This window comes from Geospiza fortis, unplaced genomic scaffold, assembly GCF_000277835.1.
Source record: "Geospiza fortis unplaced genomic scaffold, GeoFor_1.0 scaffold242, whole genome shotgun sequence".
Taxonomy (NCBI): domain Eukaryota; kingdom Metazoa; phylum Chordata; class Aves; order Passeriformes; family Thraupidae; genus Geospiza; species Geospiza fortis.
The window spans coordinates 259,239-272,329 of record NW_005054574.1 but is presented as its reverse complement, the minus strand read 5'-3'; the positions used below and the strand labels follow the sequence as shown (position 1 = coordinate 272,329).

Sequence of the window (13,091 nt, the reverse complement as noted above, 5' to 3'; positions counted from 1 at the left end):
GTTGTCACTAAAGCTGTGGCCTCCCCGAGGTACAGAGCAAGGCACAGCCCTCCCTCCCTGTCCTTTCCTCTTTGCTTAGCCAGGGCTGACTGGATGCCCCCTCTCTGGAAGTGTCCAAGGCCAGGCTGGATGGGGCTCTGAGCAGCCTGGGATAGCAGCAGGTGTCCCTGCCTATGGCAGGGATTGGAACTTGATGATCTTTAAGGTCCCTTCCAGCCTGAACCATTCTGTGATTCTGTGGTTCTGTGAATATTGAATATATTCTCAAACTAGGGCCTCTTTCCAAGTACCTGGGCTTGTTTCCACAATCAGGCAGTGACAGCCCCGCACTGGTGCCACCTTTGCCTGACCTAAAGGCAAGGGTTAGAGCCAGGTACAAAATCTAGATACACCTGCCTGGGTGAACATGTCTTTGAGACCCTACAGAGAGACCACAGAACACAGGTCGGTTGCTATTCTCTGCCAAAACACAGGTGTCAGTTGTATAAATTACTGTGCTGGTCCCAAGCACTTCATTAAGGTAGTTTTGCATCTCTTATGTCCATTAAGAGAGCTGCGAGGTCTGGCACCCTTTTCTTCCCAACACTCTGGTTTAAGGAGGGTGGCAAAAATAAAGTATTAATCTCAACAATGTAGAGGCAAAGTTTACCTCTGCCCTCTCACTGCTAGAATTGTCTGTTGAATGATGTATGTGAGTTAGCTGTCTCTATGGAAACACTTGTATTTCTACAGAAAACACAGCCTCTCTCCTACAGCCTGATTCTGGCCATCCACACTTGTGAATTCTACAGCAAGCTAGGAACGCACTAGATTGATTATGTTTTCTTTAAGAAGTCAGTATTTTTAAAATTATGGGAAATAAAAATTATATATCTTTATCCAGAAACTTGAACCTTTTTGGACATACTTACACATCATCAACAAAGCCTCTGAGTTTTGAAGAATTTGCTGAATTTCAGCCTGAAAAGTAGAAAAAATTAAAGTTAAAAAAAATAGCATATTTCTCTGCATCTCTCCATTTCATCAGAATGGTAACAAATGTTCCAGTTGTAGCTGTCTTTTAACATTAAAAAGAATAAGCTGCATGTAACATTTGTTACCTGACAGAAGGTAGATTGAAGGTGTAGGAGGTCAGGTCCTATCTTCAGTCCCACTCACCTCGGCCTCCCTCGTGCCCCTCAGGGATCTACATTGTGGACAGGAGGTTCCGCTCGCCGGACGAGTCGTGCAACCAGCTGACCCAGTTCCTGTACGGGTTCTGCCAGCAGAACCGGCGCCAGAGGATCATCCAGAGGAACCGCACCGAGCGCCTCTCCGACCTCCTGGACTGGAAGTACCTGGGCAGGGTGTGTGAGAAAGAGGCATTAAACATTCCAGGCTCATAGGCCTGGCCAGAGCCTTCAGCACAGTGCTGCAGTGCAAGGACACAGCCCCATGCTGAAATTCCCCTCTGCAAGGGGATAAAGGCAGAGCCTGCACATTTCAGTGTGATCCTTCTGTGCTCCAGTGGCAAGGAGAGACTGAACAGATTAGAGCAGAATCCAGTCACACCACCGAGCTCTTGATGGTGCTAAACACAATGTAAAAATCTGGTGGTGTTGGCAACACCTGCACTAAGGAGGATTTGTATTCCTCAGTCATCTGGACACTTTCAAAAATCCTTCCCATCCTCCATGAAATGTTGCTGGGCTCTGTGGCTCTTCAAAACTCCTTAACTACCTCTGTACTTTAAATGCAAGGTAGTGTTCTTAATTTGACACAGGGCACTACAGTACCACCTATTTAGAAGACAGTAGTGAAGTATTATTCTCAATTCTGCAGGACTAAAGAAGTGGATGCACATATATGAGTTTTGTAACTATTTTGGACCTTTTCCTGCTCTGATACCTGTGTGTGAACCTTAGTATTTATATGGTTCCCAACACTGCATAAGATATAACGAGCTATTTTTTCCGTGCATGTGCTTCAAACTCAGGAATACAGTGGATCTAAAAATATTTTTGTCAAATTCTTAAATACCAGGCATCAGTGAACTCATAAACGTTACTTCTCTGTCGCTGTTACACATGCTTCAGTGCAGTCCAAAGTGACTTTGAATGAGCCTAAAACATATGTGTAATACATATATGCACTTAAAAATGTAAATTTTCCTTGTTAAAAAAAAACCCCAGTTCTTTCCTGAGGGATGAAGAATACCTGTCACTCAATAGGAACTACACTGACCAAGACAAGTCCTAGTTTCCATTTTAATACATCTTGCAGATACCTTATTCAGCTTCTGCTCCAGACTTCTTTGGTGTGAATCTGTCATGAATGGCTCATCACTTCACAGTACAAGCAGTGATATCAGCTGGGTTCTGCATATCAGAAAACACGTTTAGCCTTCGTTCAGCACCATCTTTTAGAAGATAACTCATTTTAATGCTCCTTTCCCTCCTTGCTTAAATCTACCCAAGATCTCTATGACTTGTAATGCCTTCTCTGTTTTGTTGCAGTATTACATGCATGCCAGACACTTGGCCCTCAGCAGAACATTCCCAGATAAATTTGAGATGGAACCAAGTGCTCCACCAAAGGTAAAGTCCGCTTTTGGAGATGAGTTCATTTTGCCTGCTTTACAAGGAGAGAGAGGAAGAGTGTAAGGGAGAAGAGAATTAACAAGAGTTCGGGAGAGTTCGGGTTTAAATAAAGAGAATTAGGAACTCCTAGTTAAAAGCTTAAGTTATAGACCCAGTCTCTAGACAGGAGTATTCTGTTTTGGGCTGGGACAGAGTTAATTTTTCTCCCAGTAGCTGGGCTGTGTTTTGGATTTGTGCTGAAAGCAGTGCTGATAGCACAGGGATGGTTTAGTTCTTGCTAAGCAGGGCTTGAACAGAGCCAAGAACTTTTCTACTCCTCACCCACCCTGTCAGTGAGGGGCTGGGGGGTACACAGGGAATTGGGAGGGGACACAGCCAGGACAGCTGACCCCAGCTGGCCAAAGGGACACTCCAGACCTTAGGGCATCATGCTCAGTATATAAAGCTGGGGGAAGAAGGAGGAAAAGGGGATGTTCAGAATGCTACCATTTGTCTTTTCAAGTCACTGCTACCTGTGATGGGGCCCTGCTCTTCTGGGGATGGCTGAACTCCTGCTTGCCCATGGGAAGTGGGGAAGGAATTCCTGGATTTGCTTTGCTTGTGTGCACAGCTTTTGCTTTCCCTACTAAACTGTCTTAATCTAACCACGAGCTTTCCCACTTTCCCCCTTTTGATTCCCTCCTTGGCCTCTCCAGGAGGGAGTGCGCTGAGGCCGTGTGGGGCTGAGTTGCTAACTGGGGTTACACCACAACCTACTGGTATCAGATCCAAACACAGGGGTTACCAGGTGGGACACAGGAACAGGTCTTCAGATGATTTAGACTGAGCTGGATAGGACCATGACACTTTGCACCAGCTGAGGAACTGGCCCTTGAAATTCCTCTTGGAAGAGTGACTGCTTCTCCTTTTTGCTTCTTCTAAATGCCATGGAAATGTTCTGCACCAACCAAACAGAGGGGAGTTGGGAAAGGATGTTCTAGGGAAAGCAAGGCAAGGTATTGCCTTCTTCTGAGCATGGGATGTTGGCTGGAACTGCAAAGGGTCACTTTAAAGGCACACCTTCAAACAGTTCTTGCCTAGTCCAGATTAGCACCAGTTTGAGAAGAGAGGCTGCTCAGAACAATGTTACTTGGAACCAAACCTCAAAGCGCGACTCTTTTTTATTTTTTTAGTAAGGAGAGAGCAGGTTCAGACCAAAACCCTTTGCTGGTTTTGCAGATGCTGACATTATAACTAGAAAACTGTTTTGAATGTTCAGATTGAATCCTGAATTTCAGTAAGCATATTCTGACTACAGAATACAGAAGGATTTTGTCATGTGCTGATTGTTTTAAGGCTCAGTAAAGATAGCCATGTTTTGCAAAAAGCAATGCTGGAAGGGAAGGATGTTGTTTATGGCACAGGGTAAACATCTCTGTCATACAAGAGTGTATTTACTGGCAGAGGAGGACTGAGGGGATCTGGGTTAAGAGAAGCTTAATTTTAGATTGCAGGGCAGGTCTAGCTTACAGCTGACTTCCACTGGCTTCCTCTGAAGTGCTGATAGCCTTAAATTGCTGTATAAAACCAATTGAGGAGCTCAGCTGACACATTCACCTTGCTTCTGTCCCTGCCAGACGGAAGGTTTCAGGTTCCCCAGGCCTTCGTCAGTGCCGCCGTCGCCCTCTGTCTCCCAGCATTCCAGCCCTCACCACAGTGAAGCTGAGGATGAAGATGAGGATGAGAGATACGATGAGGATGAGGAAGCTGAAAGGGATAGGCAGAACATCAAGTCCCCCTTTTCCCTTGGAGCCTTGCCACAAGGAAAGAAGAAGCAGCATGGAGAATACAGGAACTGAACTGGCTGCTCTCCCCATCCACTCAACAGTTTCTCCCGTAGGCTTGGCAAGCTTTGTGTTAAGGACAGTGTGATGTAATTAGGGGAACCTTAAATGTTACTTGAGCTACACTTTTGGAAAGCCTAATATTATTTCACCTTGAAAGTAGTTTAAATGACAATTTTTCTATGCCCCTTTGAGGTAAAAGAGATTTTTCAGGCTTAATAAAACTAGAGGATGCAACAATCCCCTCAGGAGCTTATACAAACTGCAGATCATACCTTTGTCTGTGGAATCATCTGTATTAATCATAGTCTAGACAAATAGCTACATTTTGGGTATCCCAAAGAAATTTCTGCTTCATTTATGTTTCCCCTTTTCCCCTCCTAAACTAACGTGAACTTTAAACCAGAGCTCAAAAAATTAGAGGAAAAAAAAAGTGTTACACTGGAGAAATATTGGAAGAGTTTAAAGATACACTGAAAAGAAAATGGTCTTTCTTTTTCCTGATGCTGTTTAGTGTAAGCTTACATAACATTTTTTTACAGCAAACAGAAGTGTCTTAATCCAGTGGTAAAACATACTTCCTGTGGAACAATATCAAGTCTTATGCAGTGGCATTTGAATTTTAGAGACAAATGAAGTCATCTTTCTGACATCATTTAGACCCACAATAAACAGCAGACCATTTATTTTCTGATTCCTCTGGTATGTCTCTTTTATTTTCATCTTGTTGTGGATTCTAAGTTTGTTAACAAACTGGTTTGGGAGGAAATTAATGTAACTTGGCTAAAGGGAATGACAAAATTTCCTTGAGTGGCACCTTCCCCTGCAGACAAGAAGCCACACAATGTGACAACATTCACGGATCAGTAATTTCCATTAGTCCATGCTCTATTTCACTTCTTCCAGAAGAGACCTAATCCTAACAAATAATGCTAAAAAACTTTTAAGATATAATTTTGAAAAGCACTTGAGACTTCAAAGTTCTTGGGGGATAACTGATCCTCACAACAAGAGCTAAACATTTCATTTGCCTTACAGAAAACTTTTAGAAGTATTTCAGCTCCTAGGGATGCAGAGAGTGCCAGAAGCACATCTTGTCATGAAGAGGTTAGAGATCAATCTCTTGTTTTTCAAGTTTGTGCATCAAAAATTTCTTATGCTGCTCAAGAAAAGACATTTCCAGAACTTTATTCAGCCTGTCCTTCAGCAGGTGGGTCAATGTAACCTTTGGAGGTATTTGCCTTTCCTGTCAATCCCAGGGGGAGCCTAGATGTCCAACTTTGGTTAGGCTCCTACCTTTTAAACACTTAACCAATGCTTGATGACATGGTTCTGACTATAGGCCACTTAGGATAAAAGTGACAATGTGCCTATTTGTATTTTTGACCACCTAAAATCAGTTTTAAATCTGGACTTTCAATCTTAAGCTGATTCAGATACTTGAAAGAATATTCTCAGAAGTCAGGTTCCAGTTTTTATGGTAAAAACTTACTTGGAATTTAAAGGAGTCACTATTTCTTTAGCCATTTAAAAGGTAATTCAACACTTAGTAATTTTTCATATAAAAATGGTGAAAGCAAAGATACGGCAAATCTTTTCCTTCACACAGTTTACTATGTGGAGAACTGCATTTTGTGTTTCTTCCACAAAGTGCTCCTCATCAGAGTTCCCTTAGAGAGTCAAAAGATGTAATGACTGAGAGTCCCAAAGAAAGAACATATAAAGGGCATATTGATTGAAAGTTGATGTTTTCATAAATAAACTGAGAAATCTGTACTATTGCTTGTATTTCTCAGCTCTGCTGTAGAGCAGGAAGGCTGTGTGTGTTTCAGCACACTCACATGCTTTGAGCACCCTCCTGGTGTTAGAAAGTGCTCAGATTTGAGGTAGGACCAATCTGAATTCTCAGATTCAGGTCCTGCAGTGGCCAAAGCAACCTCTGCCCCACACCTTGGACTCGTGTTAGCTCTGCCTTGATTCCAGGATTAACCATTAGTAACAAGGCAATTTATCTACAGCAAAACATTTCTGTATGTTGAATTTATAGCATTGGAGGAACAGCTTCTCATTCAGCCACAGCAACAGATTGCCTAAATTAAGTGCCACACATTCCCAACACCTGACAAACTTGGTAGCAGCTATCTGTTACATAAGGGATTGTCTTCCAGATGGAAATCACTGGGGTTTCACAAACAACTCCTCAGCAAGGCATAAGGTCTATTCTGTTTCATGATATTTGTGAAGAATTGTTTAAGCTTGAGACCTTAAATCAGGAGCACACACAAAAATCAGTCAGCTGGGAATAGGGTGGGTGCAGTTTCTGTGTCACTGGGACAGGCAGAGGCATATAAATTTCAGTACACTGATAAACAAAAGGATGTATAACTCCTCTACTTTTCACTTTTCTAGTGGAAGGTGTCCCAGCATTTGGAACTGGATGATCTTTTAGGTCCCTTCCAGACTAGGCCATTCTAGGATTATGTTCTCTGATTCCATGCTAATTTTTGTCTGAGCACAGACTGATGATCCTGTGAAACATGCTGGAAAATCAGTTAGACGCACCTGAGATATTCCAAATATGCTGGAAACAAAGGGCATTTAAAATCATGAAAGAATTCAGGTGGATACTGCTGGTCTTGAGGTGAAGTTCATCATGAATGTTCTGTCATAGAACAAACACTGCCATTGGAAGATATATCAGTGCTTAAAAATGAACAAAACAGGGCACTTTGCTTTCACCAGTTCCTCAGTGGAGTGATACAGATTATAAATAATGACTGAAAGTGCCTCTAATCCCATGAAACAAATAAATTCCTCTGTTCCTTCAGCTGTATTTCTTTGTGTTGAGGTAAAGCAGCATCACAGTTAGTGTGAGTTAATCAGCAGTATTATGAGAAAGATCGGGGGAATTTAACATTAAAAGATGAAGAGCATGACTAGAAGGTTAAAAAAATAAAACAGTTACTTGGACACAGAAATCATGTGGCTATTCTTTAATTACATCAGAACTACAGAGGGCTTTCCAGTTAGACCACAGAACTACATATAATACATCCTTATCAGCACAGAATGATAATTAACAGATTTATGCATAATTCCAGTTCTGCAACTCAGAAAGAGTACAATCACAAAACAGTGTTTAATGAGGCCTTGATAATGCAAGACCTGTCCCCAAACTGTCTTTATGTGCTGGGACTTGCTCAGTAGGATTTTTCAGAGTATTTCTGCAGGAGTGGACTGAGGCAATAAGTGCTGCTGCCTATTCTCTGTGCTGACTGATACCTGCCAAATAAAAATTTAAAAGAAAAAAAAATCAGCAGTTTTGCAGTCACAGATAGCTGGAATGTTTTTGTATCTCACTGAATTTATTGACCATCAGCAGCCTACAGGGCCACCAGTGAAGTAGTAATGGAATCTGTCTTTATCAGGGTTCAAAAAGCTTCACTATTCAGCTGAGTGGAAGGTGGTAAAAGGTTTCCCAATGACAATTGAAAAACTTTCAAATGAAGTTGTCCAAAAAGATAGTTTTAATTATCTTTTCAGGTGAGCTGATGCCATGTATTTTTAATTTCAGATGAGACACACAAAGTGCTCTAAAGAAAGTAGGAACTTTACAGATGCTTTCCTTATCTGATCTAGTACCTTTTAATCCCTTTGCATTCAAAATTTTGCGATGTGAAAACACCTCACCCTTTGGGACCTTCAGTGAGAATGGATGAAACACTTTACTTACACAAGTTATGCTTTCAGGTTCAAAGCTGTACAAATGTTAAAGACATTTAAAATAATTTCACCAATTTAATAGACTGTCTGTCAAGTAGCCAGGGTGTTCACTGTTTTCTTCTTCCACTGTAAGACAAGACACAATGGAGAGAAATAAGTTGTAGATGAAGTAAGTTCAGCCAGCCAAAGTTTTCAGCTTTCAGATTACTTTAGGCACAGATTCAGTGCAGTGTGACTGCTCAGCTAAGAGAGACAGAGGCAGCATCTCTAAAAACAATCATGTCTTCTCTCATTTTTAAATGTAGGAATTTTTCTGTTTGCTGAAGAAGAAAACTACAAACCGTGTCCAGAGGGGTGAGTTAGCACATGGGAAAAAAAATCACACTGAAGAAAATAATAGATTTGTTCTTCCCTTGTGCATTGCCTCAGTTAGGTCTAAAATCAGCTGATCTGAAAGTGCATGGCTTACCCAGGTTTGACTGGTTATTTCCTACCACAGAGATGGAAATGTTACTCCACCTAGTTTTTTTTTTTCAAACAAGCTGCCAGTTCTGCTTATCTCTCTCAGATATTTCACCCTTTTTTCTCTGTTGCTGTCCATCTCCCCTGCTACAGCAACAACAGGCAGGAAAATACCACTAAAATTGGAAAAATACACCTTCAGCAGAAGCTTTTGTTGACATGCAAATGACACTTTCACTGATTTAACTTTAGAAGTGCTCACATATTTTGTCCAAAGCACTAAGCTCATTTTTTTATTCTGCCTTTTTCTCTCTCCAAAATGCCACTGATTTTTTTTTTTTTGGTTTGGTTTGGATTTTTGTTTTGTTTGTTTGTGTGGGGGTTTTGTTTGTTTGGTTTTTTGTTTGTTTGGGGGTTTTTTGTTGGTTTTTTTGTTTGGTTGGTTTTGGGGTTTTTTTATTGTTTTTGTTTTTGTTCAGAGTTCTGCCAGGGCAGGGAAGAGAGGGCTAAGCACAGAGCCCCAGCTCCATTTCCCCAAAAAAAAAAAAGTCTGTGGTAGCTGAAGAGGTGAGAGATTTAAGGGCAGAGGACATGGAGAGTAAAGGTTTAGGGTCTCAGCCTGGTGATGTGAAACCAACAGCTCCTCTCCTGGGGTTCTTATGGATTCTTTTAAACCTTTGCACCAAATCCAGTGGAGGAATAAAATTTTCTCAAGCAAACAATATGCTATAGAAAAAGTAATCCCAGAAAAGATTTGGGTGAAAAATTAAATTGAAAAATAGCCATTCCCTTGAATCCAAACCAGTAAAACATCCAAAGAGAAAATTAAAAGCAGAATACACAAATATTTACCTGCTATCATTATGTAGCTCATGTTGTAATCTGTGTAAATGTGCACTCCCATACAGGGCTCTCTGTTGAGCAATATCTCGGTTCAAAACAGACCTTCTAGATTAATTTGCTAGTAAATGAAATACTGAAAAACCACCTTTTTAAAAGTCAGAGTAAGACAAAACATGCATTTACCTTCCTGTGCTTTCTGTAAGGCAGTAAGGAACAGCGCAGCAGCTTCAGAAAGGGATAAAGGATTTGTGTTATGGCTGCGTGTTTCTAGAACGAAAAAATCAGAGATGCATGGTTTGTTAGTGTCTTATGGCATTTCTTTACTTTGTTCTTTGCTTTTTCATTATTTCTATAACTAGAGATCAAAGACAAGAAGATATTTTCTCCTTCATTCTATAGCATTGTCTGCTGAAAACCAGCCTGATAATTAACACAAGAGATTAGCAATCTTTTTAAAAGGGAGGTTATTTCAAAATCCCTTGGAAGGTAAAAAGAACATTTTCATTTTTTTAAGTTCCTAACTTTTTTACAACATCCTGTTCCTTCCAGAAACCTTGCCTAGTGTGGATTGGCCTGCTTCTGCCATTTGTCACTTCAGCACAATTAATAGCTTGATTTGATTCTTTTTTCCAGTGCAAAAAGAAAGTCAAAAGCATTCATGAAAATCCCACTTAGCAGACAGGTCAGTCTGGAAATTACGTAAATGAAATCACACAGGTGCACCAGAGAGGGAAGTCAGTCTTTGTCACGTGCTGGTTGGAGTGAAGGGACTAAAAAAAGGAGGTTTAGTTGTTTCCTTGACCGTGATTCCAGGAAAACAAATCCCCTTCCCTTTCCAGGGATTTCTCCCATAAGCTGGGGAGGTGGATGGGCTCCACAGCCCTGTGCTGATGGACTCACCCAGCTGCACTCTGTCATACAGGTCCTTCCTCTGGCTCTCATCTGCGATGAAGCGACGTCCCTCTACAAAAGCAGTGACACAAGGGTGAAAATAGCCCCCAAACTTGTTGTAATTCCTACTTCATAATCCCTAAAGGACTCTTTTCAATTTTGTACATGGTCAAGAGCCTTCAATCTCTTTGCTGGACTGTGAAGTATTGGCTTTTAAATTGTATTTTTATAAAAAAAAAAAGAAAAAAGAAGAAGAAAAAAACCCATCCCAAATCCCAAACTAACAAAATAAAATCACACTGCTTCCTGTGCATCAATAAGAATGATAAAACCTCACTAGGGAAGGAACACAATGCATTATTCAGTTGGAAGAATTTTTTTAAAAGAACAAAACGGGCCAAAATCTTCACTTTTATTAATAGAAATAATTGTATTAATGTCACTAGAACTTTCAGTTATCTTTACAGTCGTTTGGAGCTTATATTTATTTTATTTTGCAGTTATTTATATTGTCTCCCTTTTGCATTTCTCTCAGGATTATGACCTTTTTTTATCTAATTTACAGGGAGCTTTTTTTCTTCCTCTCTTTATACCTGCCCTCCCTGATAGCTTTTAATTTTAAATCCACAATTCAGAATACAATTTTTCATATTAATATTTCTGTTATATTTGATGATTTGGATCAAAGGACAACATCTCTATCTAAGTACAGAATCTGAGGCTATTCTGAGTGGGAAGGACCCACAAGGAGCATTGAGTCCATCTGGGAAGTGAATGGCCTGCACAGGGACCAAAGATCTGACCACGACATAATTAGCACCATGCAATTAGCACATCCCTCCTGCAAGCCTCAAAACTTCTATCCCCACAGCATCCTCAGGATATCCTGCTTGTGTGGAACCAAGGAATAATCCGGGGTGGGGAAAATTATCTCCTCAAAATGGGAAGAGCTCGAGACTTACGTGCACCCTTCAAATACAGCATGGCCTGAGGAGTCCAGTTTCTCCTTTGGAAATGAGCCTTTATGCCAAATTAAAAAAAAATAAAAAATAAAAAAGAGGGGAAAGAGACATGTCAACATTCCATGCCATTGCTAATTAATGCAAATACTTAATGGCACCAAGCTCTGAGCTTCATGAGCTCCAGCCTGGGCTCACCTGAGGGGCGCTCCAGGAGAAGGTGACGAAGGACGCGGCCAGGAGCAGTGCCAGGGCAGATGCTGAGGGTTTATGCAGCCCCTGTGCACAACAGAGAACCGCAAGGTGCAGGAAGAGTCTTTCACATTTGCACATCCTCCCAACTTCACATCTAAATGTGTTCCCAGCTGCTGCCTTGTCCCCGTCTTGCTCCCAACCTCCTCTTGCTCAGGGTGGGTTTCAGTGCACGCTGATCTGATCAGAGGATTAATCTTAAATTTAACTTTATTCTTTTTACTCAAATCTATTCCATCCTGGTGAGAGCTGCCATCAAGGCAAGCACCTTTTGTGGTCCTATTTACAAGGACATCAGATCCTCCAGAAGTGAGGATAATGTACAAACTAATGGGTAAAGATGGTATAAAATCTACCTTGATTTTACCAAACCATAGACAACAAGCAAATGTAGGGGGCTTGTCATTCCAAACAAACAAACCAACCAAGAAACAAAATCTCTACTTCCTCAGGTTAAAAAAAAAAGAAAAAATGTTTTAAATTTAGCATTCTAAAAAAAAGTCACAAGACCGTTTTTTTTTGATTCTTGGAGTTTGTTTGCTGATGCAGCACATGCAAATGGAGGCATTGAGCATGAATCCTCTGTGCACAAGTTGCACCTCTGCTTGTTCACACAAACCATGTTGTTATTCATGTATTGCTAACAGTGATGGGCACCAGGGAATCTAACTGTATGTTTCACAGTGGTTCATTTCATCCTGAGTTTGAGAGGTTGTACTATTGGTGTATTTTTAATACAGTTGTTTAAAATACATATAATATATCTATGTGTGTATTTCTTCTGGGTTATTTTTAAGGAAAATTTCTTAAGCCCCCCTGCAGTTCCTAAATATTGCACTCACATGAAAAAGAAAGCATTAATTGCAAACTAAATGTTTGCTAAAGACCAAAAAATTCTCACTTACCTTCATACTTATCTCAGTGACAAACCTTCAGTCTTCTTTCCTTGGGATGATGTGTTACAAGATCTCCTTCCTACATGGCCAGGGGTCCCTTTTTAAATCTTCAGAGTGGAGATGCCCTCCCCTTCCATGGCAGGGCGGAGGAGTCTGAAGGGATCTCTTGTCAGCCCTGTAGATGGAGAAGCAGAAGGTCTGATGACTCCTGAGGGAAACCTGCAGCCTTGCAGGAAGTCCTGATTGAAATGATTGAAAGATGGATGCACTTGGAGATGCACCCCATTAAACAGGTGAACACCTCCTGAATACATCAGCATCAGCCCTGTGCGTTTGCAACGCTCACCTTCCTGCTGGATGATCAATAATCACAGCCAGAGTGGGTATTAATATGGATGGTGAGAGTTTACCCAGGATAATCCACAATAGATCAGATTAGCATCCATTGTGGGAGCTGGAAAAGCTGGTAAATTACTCACCAGCATCAAGAAAGAAGTGACTTCCCCAGTGTCACTAGCCTGAAGTTATTCCTTGCATACATTCAGAGGATGTAGTCTGTGGTTTGATTCTTTGATGATCTTTTGCATCTAATTTTCTTGCACACAAGTAAAAGTATAAAGCTCAACAACAGCATCAACAAAAAAGACCCAAAATACCCAATAA

The 13,091-nt window shown here is 41.0% G+C and overlaps 2 protein-coding genes across 3 annotated transcripts in view; one reads left to right on the top strand and one right to left on the bottom strand.

The window, feature by feature from the left end:
* Window positions 1-4,981, top strand: part of GYS2 (glycogen synthase 2) — a 41,651-nt gene extending 36,670 nt beyond the window's left edge. The window contains exons 13-15 of one of the 2 annotated variants that reach the window (XM_031064252.1): window positions 1,183-1,346; window positions 2,496-2,576; window positions 4,196-4,981. In XM_031064252.1, coding sequence (XP_030920112.1) covers window positions 1,183-1,346; window positions 2,496-2,576; window positions 4,196-4,417 — 467 coding nt within the window. In that variant the 3' untranslated portion in view covers window positions 4,418-4,981. The remainder of the gene's footprint in view (window positions 1-1,182; window positions 1,347-2,495; window positions 2,577-4,195) is intronic. The other variant, XM_005429765.2, reaches the window with a different exon arrangement.
* A 3,150-nt stretch (window positions 4,982-8,131) lies between these two features.
* On the bottom strand, window positions 8,132-12,631 carry SPX (spexin hormone). The gene is made up of 6 exons (XM_005429764.1): window positions 12,438-12,631; window positions 11,479-11,559; window positions 11,284-11,341; window positions 10,331-10,393; window positions 9,614-9,697; window positions 8,132-8,251 (listed from the first exon to the last, which is right to left on the bottom strand). The coding sequence occupies exons 1-6, from the start codon at window positions 12,441-12,443 to the stop codon at window positions 8,193-8,195; spliced, it is 351 nt and encodes a 116-aa protein (XP_005429821.1). The 5' UTR covers window positions 12,444-12,631; the 3' UTR covers window positions 8,132-8,192.
* Between the last annotated feature and the right edge of the window lie 460 nt (window positions 12,632-13,091).

Coding starts and splice junctions, on each gene's coding strand:
- SPX (XM_005429764.1), bottom strand. Junction 11,342..11,478: donor TCTCCTGGAGCGCCCCTCAG/GTGAGCCCAGGC, acceptor TTTGGCATAAAG/GCTCATTTCCAAAGGAGAAA. Junction 10,394..11,283: donor GCTGTATTTGAAGGGTGCAC/GTAAGTCTCGAG, acceptor CTGCTTTTGTAG/AGGGACGTCGCTTCATCGCA.